The following is a 10,416-nucleotide window of genomic DNA, read 5'->3' on the forward strand; positions in this document are numbered from 1 at the left end:
CCTGACACACACACATCAGTTGCTTGTACCTCAAATTAAGGGGGAAAAAAAATTAACCTAGTAACCCAACAAATTCAGTATGAATAGCCACACCAGGAGTACGTCAAAAATGATTCCAGTATATGAACTGTTTTTGTTTTGTTTTGTTGTTGTTGCAGGCCTTGGGCGCTGCTGACCTTTGACCTGGTTGTAGCGTTCCTGCAAGGCTTGTTGTGCCGCAGCACTCCACGGACAGCCTTCTTTCCCCACAATCGCGCTGCCTTCATGCTGCATAGCCACAATGTGTGTTGCGCTTATATAGGAACAGCCGCCGACGTATTTTCCTCATTCGCGACATACATCCGGACGTGGTAGGCGTCGTAAAGGGCCGACAGCACAAAAAGCACGCGTTTTGAGGCTCCACACACACGGCCAACCGAGATCTTCGTAGCCGTGTTAGCTGCTAGCTAAACCGCCACCGTCTTCTTCAGGGCGCTTTGTAGGCTAGGCAGGCCAGTGCGGAGGAAATGAAGGACAAACAAAAGAGAAAGAAGGAGCGGACCTGGGCTGAGGCGGCTCGCATGGTAAGTCGTTTATTTTGAGGATTTTGTTGGCTTGGGGGGAGTTGTGTCAGGATTTGTTTGAGGTGACTGCGTCGCGGTTGTCTTTGGATATTCCCGACTACACAAGCAGGACTTACATTGACGCTAGCCTTTGGTGTAGCGTTGCTAACTCGTATAGCTATCTGGTTAAATATACATTATTGGACTCTTCTTTGCATTGATTGTATAGATCGAAGGCCACGAAAACAAAATGGAATTCCACCCACCGTGCTAACGATAGCCAAGATGCCAAATGTTGCCTGTTATGTTTAGAGCTCTTTGTTTGCTAGGCTGCATATTAGCCACTTAGCATCTTGTTAACAACCCGAGTTGGTATGAAGACGTGCGCTCGAGAACATTAAAGACTAAGAAAATTAAAGAACGCTCTCTGTATTATTTAAAACACCCCTCCCTTTGTTTTACTATATTGCAGAGCGTCGTGTTCAAAGCTAACGGATGCGTTGTGTAGCAGCAACACATAATGGAGCAAGCTTTCAAATGTATACTGCAGAACATAAACGAATACACCTCCCCCGTGTGAAAAGGTTTAATCAATTTCTCAGCGATCACGAGTACAATTTTAAGAATTTTGTAGCTGATTAGCTTGACCTGTAGTTAAATTCATGTCATTTACACATTGTTGTAGGCGCGTGTGTGAGAGAATCAATGACCCACATTCGTGGCACTATTTTTGTCGCATGGGATGCCAGAGAATAATTCTGAAAGGAAGGTTTTCTTACAAATCCTTTGTGTGGTGCAATCATGTATGTTGAACACTATGTGCTGATTACATGTACAGCCTGGTAAATCAGGTTTGCTAGTGTTATGGCAAGTAACAAAAGGAATACTCAAATCAATCCTTTTACTGATTGCAGAGAATTGCAGCTATTTGACATGTAGTTTTGTTCAATTCAATGAATGTTCTGTAATAATATAAAAAAAACAATGTGAAAGTTTTAAAGACAAACGTTTACTTGATTACACTCACTTGTACGTATAGACCGTTGATGCCCATTGAAATGCATTAAAGAGGGAAAATATTTAGAAACTGCCAAATTTCTTTTTAAAAGGTGATAGACATTCATTATGCGTTTTCCACTTGCCTAGTAGCTGGTCACTATTCACAATCCTTTCCCGTCCTTTATTATTTGCCATAAATTTCTCTTATCACTGTTTTACTCTTTCTATAACACTCAGTCAGATGCTGTCTGATAATTGGCCACAAGGAAGTAGGTTGAAGTATTGAATACTTGAAGATCTTTGTATGTTTGCATTGCTGTGCTGAGTGGCTATTGAAAGCCCAAGTTAAGAAATGGTGGGGATCCCATTTATTCTTTCTGGTGGTTGCAAACCCTAAGCTCACTTGGTCTGCATTATTATTATTTTAATCACTTAATCTAAAATGTTTTCTTTAAGGTTAATGTGAGGCAAATTTGAAGTAATGGGAACTTGGGATCTTATAATTTGTGGTATCGTTAAAACCATTAGAAGCATTTTGGGTGTTTGCAGTTACGTGTTTTTCCACTATTTGGCGGCAGGGCCTGGTCATCCAACATTCTTGTACCATAGTTTTCAGAGTGTGATTATGTATGGGCTTTTTTTTTTGGCAGGTGCTGGAGAACTTTTCAGATGCTCCAATGACTCCAAAACAAATTCTTCATGTCATCCAGACCAAGGGGCTGAAGGAAATGCGGTCAGACAAACACACACGCACACACACACACACTACAATTTTGTCACATCACCTGGCAAGTTAAATTTTACCCAGGAATATTTTTTACTTACAATATTTTACATGAATGAATGAATTATTGTACATGTGCAGAAATGTGTGTTTTTTTTAAGTAATTGTTTTTCTTTTTCATGTCTATGGACTCTTCCACCCGCTGATGCACTGAGCAGAAGGTATGTTTTAGCAAAGTTTACATTCCGTGATTGTTCGTGCTGTAAAAGACGTTCAGTCATCATTTCAATACCATCAGTGACACAAAGACATCACACTAAACCTTAGAAAGTTCTCTACGGAGAAACAAAACAAAATTTGCATCCCTGTTCTAAAGCTGTTTATGTCATCAATGAAAGGCATCCGCCTTCTATTCTCAAATAATAAGAGATTCTATGAAGATGCAATGTTTCATTTCTTTTCCTAGGCCTGCAACAATGTATTCATCATTATTGAGGTCACCTCAGAAAGTAGACGGCAGGGCATACAGTCATGGCCAAAAATCGTGCTTTTGTCAGATAATGCGCCACTTCTGCCGGAAATGTTTCGAAATTACAAATTTTTTGGTCTTCACGTTTATTTCTTCTCTTTGCATTGGACCCAAAAAGCCCACCAAATGTGATCGCAGTTCTGACCGAAGCACAGGGGTGCCATATTTTGTCATTTTTTTAAAGCATAAAGTGTATAGCACATTAAGGTTGAGTAGGTGTGATTTTGCTCTTTGTATGCGCCAATACTCAATGTATATTGTGTGAATGTTTCCACACAGTGGTACAGCACCTTTGGCCTGCCTGGTGACAATGCTTCACTCCCAGGTGAGGGGAGATCGGGTCAAAAACAGCATCTTCTTTAAGTTGCCCGGACGGATGAGCCTATTCACTCTAAAGGTCTGTATAGTATTTTTCAGACTATAAGTTACACTTAAGTTCATAGTTTGGCTGGTGCTGCAACTTGTAAATATTAAATTAGAGCTCGGAGAGTGTATCATCTATGATTAATTTTCCAAAATTTGAAGACGAGCATATTATCTCTCTCCTTTTCCTTATTTACACAGATGTTGATTTTTTTTAATTTTTTTTTTTAAATGGCACCCAGCAGAATGTATACCATCCAGGTTTCGCACCCCAAGATAAAACCTTTCGGACCAGAAAGCTATTTTTAACAAGCCAGTGCAAATTGTGGCCTCAATGTTGATGTTCTTCGTTGACAGGAGTGGCACTCGATGTGGTCGTCTGCTGATGTGTTATGCGTTCAGGCGTACTGCCTCGGTTGTAACAGGTGGTCATTTGTGAGATTTTCTATCAGCTTGAACCTGTCTGGCCATTCCTCAGACCTCAGCCACTTGAAGACTGCTATTTACTGGTTATTTTCTATCTCGCTATTCCGTAACCCTAAAAGTGGTTGATGCGAAAATCCCAGTAAATCAACAGTTTCTAAGACGCCCAGACGAGCCCGTCTGGCACTAACAAGTTCATGCCACATTCAGCCACACAAATCACCTTTTTTAACTTATCCACTCTCAGATTGACCTACATCCCTAAGTGCATTAAGCTGCTGCCATGTAAAAGACTGATTTCATACTTGTGTTACTGTGATACTGCCCAATGTTGTCTTCTGTACAATCGAATTGAGTTTTAAAAGTGAGTAAATCTCTAAATTTCTCTAATGTTATTTACAGACATGAAAATGCATTTGAATGGCTCATTCTGTTCCAAAATTCAAAACGTAAATAAATAATTGCGTATTATTGCTTAGATGCTGAAAACAAATGGCCACGTCTTGGAGGTTCCCACATGATGAACAATCTAGAGCGACCGACCCAATTTTAAGATCTTAATCTTGACTTTACATAGCTATGATGTATGAACGATTATCAAGTTTGATTTTAAAACGTTGTTTTGATTTGGAATAGAATGTGCCGAATTACCAATGTTATAAAAATACACGTATTCCATGGATTTGAGATTTACTCACATTTTAAACACTAAAATGATCAATGTCGTGTCTATACTTGTGATGTCTTTTAGCTTCAGAGAGCAGGTGATTCACTATCCCATTTCTCCCCCCCACCCCCCTATCTGATCTGTAGAAGAATGCGCTTCAGTGGACGAAGACTTCAGAGTCAGAAAGACAATCTGAGCTGGGAAGCAGTGCCGCTACTCCAACCTCCAGCACCAACACTCCCACAGAGGGCGCAGCCGTTGGCCCCACTGAGACAACTGAGCAGGAGAGCTGCAACTCAACTGAGACCACTGCCTCCAATTTGGGTAACATTACACGTAATAAGTTTAGGAATCACGAGTTTAGACAATTGAATTAAGTGAGTTATGATAGCAGCAAGAAATACGGTATGTGCTGGCACTCTGAGTCTTCTCTTTACCTGACTTGACAGCCTTAGCGGACGAAACATCCTCCAGTGTTACCGGACCCACAGAGCTGCAATCTACCAGCCAGCCCCAGACCCGTCTCAGCAGAGCGGCAGGGTTGCAAGGACGGACTGACAGTCAGCAGGTCCAACATGTTCCACACGCCCAGACCAGACTGAGCCGGTCCCGACAGGTCAGAGAGAAGCTGCCCATTTTAAAGTGGCTATGATATCAATTTCGTCTGTCCGCTTGTGTGGACTTGGAATGTCAGATGGTCAGAAAGATGCAAACCATTTTAAATGTGGAATTTTCACTTATTTCCAATCCATCGCCATCGTCGTTATCATCATCATCGCTGCCACAGTCCGGACGGCAGCGGAAGAAAGCAGTCATGATGCCACGTGTTGTCCTCACTCCACTTAAAGTCAATGGAGAGCACGTGCCGTCAGGTAAGCCACAAAATGTCGCTGCTTGCTACCAGGCTTAACGACATAAGAACGTCCTGAAATAACATTCAATCGCTGATTAAGGGTGCTGAAGAACAACTTCAACCAGCATTTAGCTAGAGGCTAGCAGCACTTGTGAGAACTGTCAGATTACTCATCAAAGGCAGTTTATTAGATGTAAATGACTCTGTGCACTTTCTTTCCACCATCGTGTTTTATAGTGTACATTGCGACTGCTTTGGTTTTGCCGCTGTTTAGGACCGATGAAGAGGAGCCGGGGAGGGGTGGATGTGGACTTTGAAACACCGGGCTCTATCCTTGTCAACACCAACATCAGGGCTCTCATTAATGTGAGAACCTTCTCGGCATTCCCAGCCCAGTCCCAGCAGCAGCTCCTGCAGCTTCTGCCAGAAGTGGACCGCCAAGTAAGCAATTTCTTTCTTAAGACGACCATATTTCCAAATGTAGTCATTCGAAACTAGGAATGCGCCGTCAAACAAATTTGAAAATGTCCTCCACTTCTTAAAGAACACTAACCACACATTGGCCTGTTCATTTTATGGTTGGGTTACCCGTGCTGATATGTCCCTTATTTGATTTGATTTTATAGGTCTCTTATTTGATTTTACTTTTTACGCTAGAGCTTCATTTTGTCTGCTTTCTATTAAGGTTGGACCAGATGGAATGGCCAGACTCAGTAGTTCAGCCCTCAACAACGAGTTCTTTACACATGCCTCCCAAAGCTGGAAAGAGAGGTTAGCTGAAGGTAAGTGTTGCCTCCTCAAGGGAAAGCAAATGGTTTATGTCTCGCAATGAATCAGTGAACGTTTTATTTTCTACAAAGAATAAATAGAGCTGTCAAAATAATGGATTTTAATGCCACTGGTTATGAAAATGGTCCTCGTATAAAGTGCTGCCGATTGACGTTCGTCGCACAGTTTGAGCATGTTTGTGCTTCACCGTTTTAGGAGAGTTCACTCATGAGATGCAGGTGCGATTCCGGCAGGAAATGGAAAAGGAGAAGAAGGTGGAGGCGTGGAAGGAAAAGTTTTTTGAGGAATACCATGGACAGAAGTAAGAACCAGATCAGTCCTGATTAGGGGTGGGGGGGAAAATTGATATTGCAATTTATTGTTTGTAGGAATAAATAATTGACGGCTGACTGCAAAAATCGCTACTTTATGATAACGAACTAGCGCACCGCGCATAAGTACCTGTCAGTACCGGTTTGTGGGGTCACTCATCTTGTAAATAGGGGTAAAGTAGGCAAAATCTACAATGCCGTCTCGATCACGATGAATTTACACGAAGGCAAACCAAGTCAGCCGACAATAACTAATGTGGAGATGTTCTCCTTTTGGGTCCACACTGGGCCGAGTTTTGACATCAAATAAATCCGTTTTCATACTATAATGCTGGATGTGTACCTGCAGGTCTGGCCTGACTAGAGAGGAATCCCTGAAGCTCACGATGGGTGATGCGAGCGAAGTGGCAACAAGTGTCCTGGACAGTGACAGTGTCTCTGTGGTGTCAACCGGTGCGCCTAAGAGACGCAGTGTGGGTCGGCGAAGGAGAGATGGTCGGATGAGGAGACGCACTCGGGCCGATCTGCGTCGCCGGGCCCGTCGGACCCTCTGCAAAACCAGCTCTCCAGTGCTGCAGTCTGCTGAAGCTGCTGAAGACGTTGCTTCTCTGGAAACCTCCACTGTCTCCATTGGTTCTCCCATGTCAGAAAGCACAGTTATTCAAGGTGAGGTGGTGCTGCAGGCTGAATGCGACGAGGAGCTTCCACCGGACCACGTCTCCGTTGAGCCAAAGAGCCCCATACCTGAACCGGTCCTACTGCCAGCCCCCACTCCAACTCCAATTCCCAGCCCAGAGTCCACCAGCGATGACAAAGAACCAAGCATTTCAGGCTGTCTGCTGCCCGAAGAGGTTGCACCTGTATTAGCTTCCACCTCATCCCCGTCTTCATCCTCTTCTTCCTCTGATTCATCACCTTCGTCCTCGCCTTCCTCAGCTTCTGATCAACAGGGAGCATTTACCACTGGCTTGGACTCTTCGTCATCCTCCTCAGTGTCATCTGGTGCCGCAATCACTACGGATCACCTGGATGACACTGCGTCCGCGGTCACCTCAGTCACCGGGGGAACCGCCACCAGCAGCCGTGAAAGCAGCCCCTCTGATAGCCCGGCAGGCACCCCTGCACCCAGCACCCAGCACAAGGAACAGAAACGAAGGCCCGATGAGACGCGAGCGTTCTCCAGCTTCCCCGAAAAGAGGCCACGGTTGAATGACCAGCAGTCCTTTCGTACCACAATTGACAGGGTCCATTCAGAGAAACCGCAGCCGACAACAGAGGAACCCAAGGTGCCTCCAATCAGGGTAAGGGCCTGCTCTATAGTCGTTAAAACCTGTAACTGTATGTGCAATGTCATACTTACTTGGATTTTTTCTTTGCCACAGATTCAACTGTCCAGAATCAAACCGCCCTGGATCAAAGGGCACCCCACCTACCAGATCTGCCCCCGCATCGTGCCCCCTGGAGAGGCCTCGCGGAGGTCGGGGACGGGGGGCGCGCGGACGCTCGCAGACATCAAAGCCCGCGCCCAGCAAGCCCGCGCCCAGCGGGAAGCCGCTGCTGCTGTTGCAGCCTCTGCCGACGGGCCAGGGCCGAACAGGGTCCGGCTGCGGCCTGCTGCTGGGTTACCGGATAGCAACAGTGGACAGAGAGCACAAGAACATCCAGGACCGATTGAGCCAGGAGGAGGAGGTGGCGGGACACAGGAACACGGAAAGACTTCTGAAACGAATCCATCTGGAGCACAGCTACAGCATCCCAATGTAGAAGGCAAAGCCCAGCCATCCCCGCCTGCTACCTCAACCACTGTGTTCTCGGAGCACCCGCAGACAACGAGCCCCTCTCAAAAAGGGGTGGGAAGGCTTCCTGTGGCCGAGGAAGGATTTATTCCAAAATCATCCGGTATTCAAACCCCTTCTGACAGACCTGCGGTCCAAGCAACTAACGAGACTGACACGGCGGCAAATTACGTAATGTCTTCTCGCGAAAGGCAAAACAAGATTACTGTGTCTGCTACTTCCCCTTCAGAGAGGCTTGAACCAGTGAGGGACATTAGGCCACTCGCGCCAACCTCCATCCCTGATTCCCTTCCCAGGTTTGGGGCTCAGGGTGTGGTTGTTCAGAAGCTGGTCAAATCCGTGATGCCCGTGGAGGTTGAGCATGAGAAAGAGAGAGGCCTTGGTGGTGTAATTCAACGTGTTTCCCTTCACGAGGATTCCCAGGACACTGACACTGACTCGGCCATAACACACCAAGCAGAAGCGTCATCTCCTCGTGTGGACTCCTCTGGCAGGGATGATGACGCTGGGATGCATAGTGATTCCACAGAAACCGCTTCAGACTGTGAGAATGAGAGCCACCTGGATGAGCAGCAGCCCGACCAAGATTGGTGTTCCCAGATGAGAGGCTACCGAAAGGTCGTTTGTAGCCCTTCTCTGAACCACCAGCCGGTCATCCAAGCGCACGAGTCCGCTTGCCACGGTCAAACGGTCATTCAGCCTTGCTTTCCCAACGGTGTGACTCATGCTCCACAGAGCCGGACCTTTTCTCAAGATCGACGGTCTCACAACAACGTTGTTGTCAAAGTCGAACCTGTGGATGATTGCCGGAACACCAGACAGTGTTCTACGGAAGAAGAGTATAATGGACGTAGTAAGCCCTCTACCTATCCTTTGAGTATTTCTGGAACCTCCAAGAAAGTGTCCACTTCCACTAGACCAGTGTCCAGTGTGGAAGCCAACAACCCTCTAGTGACACAGCTTCTACAGGGTAGCCTTCCCCTTGATAAAGTCTTACCCCCACACTGTGCCGACAGGCTGGAAATCAGCCGACCCGCAGGACCCCAGCGAAGACCCTACAACAGGGCCGAGGCGGCAGTCCAATTACCTAACTCGGAAGGAAGCGTAGCTCCTCAAGTCAAGTCCCAGAAAAGCTACCCTGTATCGTGTTTAATGGAGACCCCAACTACACCACAGTATCAACCTCAGCAGGCATCCGGGGCCATCCCGGTCATCACCTCGCCGCCGTTCACCACGTCCAGCTCTAATCATAGTGTTGGGATGGTAGTTATTAAAGAGTCTACTGTCCACCAGCCCTCACAAGGAGCTATACCAAACAGGAGTCAGTCTGCTCACAGGACCATACTGAATGGCCCATCGCCAACTCACGCAGACCCTTGTCCCACGGAAGTTGTGCCTAGTCTCAAAATCAATTGGCGATCCCCTCAGTCACAGATTCCCCTTGCCAACCACCAAGAGCCAGCCCCTGCTCCCAATGTAAAGACTGAAGTTGGTTCAAAGCCCTCTTGCCAGGCAATTGCTAAAGCATCCGTTGTTGTCACCAAGAAAGAGCCGCTGAGTTCTATGGATGGATACCCGAGTGGAGGAGCGATGGAGGGACTCATTAATATGGAAATGAATTTGTCCCGGATGGCCAAAAATGAGCTCAGCAAAGCTCCGTACTCCAGTTATCACTCGTCGTCCTCCTCCCTCCCCTTCCAGCTCTACGGGAAAATCTCCAAGCAGGGCGGGGGTCTCGGTGGCGTCAGCTACACCGCCAACGTATCTGTGATGGACAATAGCAGCTTTTCCCGAAACATGACTGACGGCGTGCTGCAGCTGCGGCCTCGTTTGGCCACCAGCCAGGCCACGCTCAGCATCCAGACCTTTACTGACAGTACGGCCGAGGAGGTGTCGCTTAAGTGCTCCTGTCGCCTCAAAGCCATGATCATGTGCCAAGGCTGCGGGGCCTTCTGCCACGATGATTGCATTGGGCCCTCCAAGCTCTGTGTGTCTTGTTTGGTGGTGAGATAATATGTTGAAGAGCTGCCGTTACCAAGTCAAATCCACACAGGAGTGGACAGACAGGCAAGAGTTGCCTTGTAAATTATAACTGGGCTGTTTGTTTTTGTTGCACATTTTCAGATTTCCTCTTTAGCTGTAATTATATATTATTGATATTCTTTTTATTGACTCTTATTATTTTGAGGCATGGTTGGTTATTTGCTAACGTTTCGGTTATCACGCCTCAAAATCATTTACCTCATCTTGTTCCACCAGTCATTATTAGGTGGCCATTGTTTTTTGTTTCATGTTGTCTGCGCAAAGAAATATTTTTTTAACCATTAAAGGAGTAAACAACAGTATTATGTTTCCATCATTTCAAGTTGTCTAGATTGTATAGTGCCTGGGGAACCTCTACAATGCTGAATGCTGAGTCC

General features: G+C 46.2%; 1 protein-coding gene across 1 annotated transcript; it reads left to right on the forward strand.

The window, feature by feature from the left end:
- The first annotated feature begins 186 nt into the window (after positions 1–186).
- On the forward strand, positions 187–10,341 carry asxl1 (ASXL transcriptional regulator 1). The gene is made up of 12 exons (XM_037272180.1): positions 187–563; positions 2,192–2,274; positions 2,484–2,486; positions 3,074–3,191; positions 4,394–4,571; positions 4,697–4,863; positions 5,035–5,119; positions 5,375–5,541; positions 5,786–5,882; positions 6,085–6,190; positions 6,550–7,501; positions 7,583–10,341. Exons 1-12 carry the CDS (start codon positions 507–509, stop codon positions 10,007–10,009), a joined length of 4,440 nt encoding a protein of 1,479 aa, XP_037128075.1. The 5' UTR covers positions 187–506; the 3' UTR covers positions 10,010–10,341.
- Positions 10,342–10,416: the final 75 nt, after the last annotated feature.

Source organism: Syngnathus acus, chromosome 2, assembly GCF_901709675.1.
Source record: "Syngnathus acus chromosome 2, fSynAcu1.2, whole genome shotgun sequence".
NCBI lineage: Eukaryota > Metazoa > Chordata > Actinopteri > Syngnathiformes > Syngnathidae > Syngnathus > Syngnathus acus.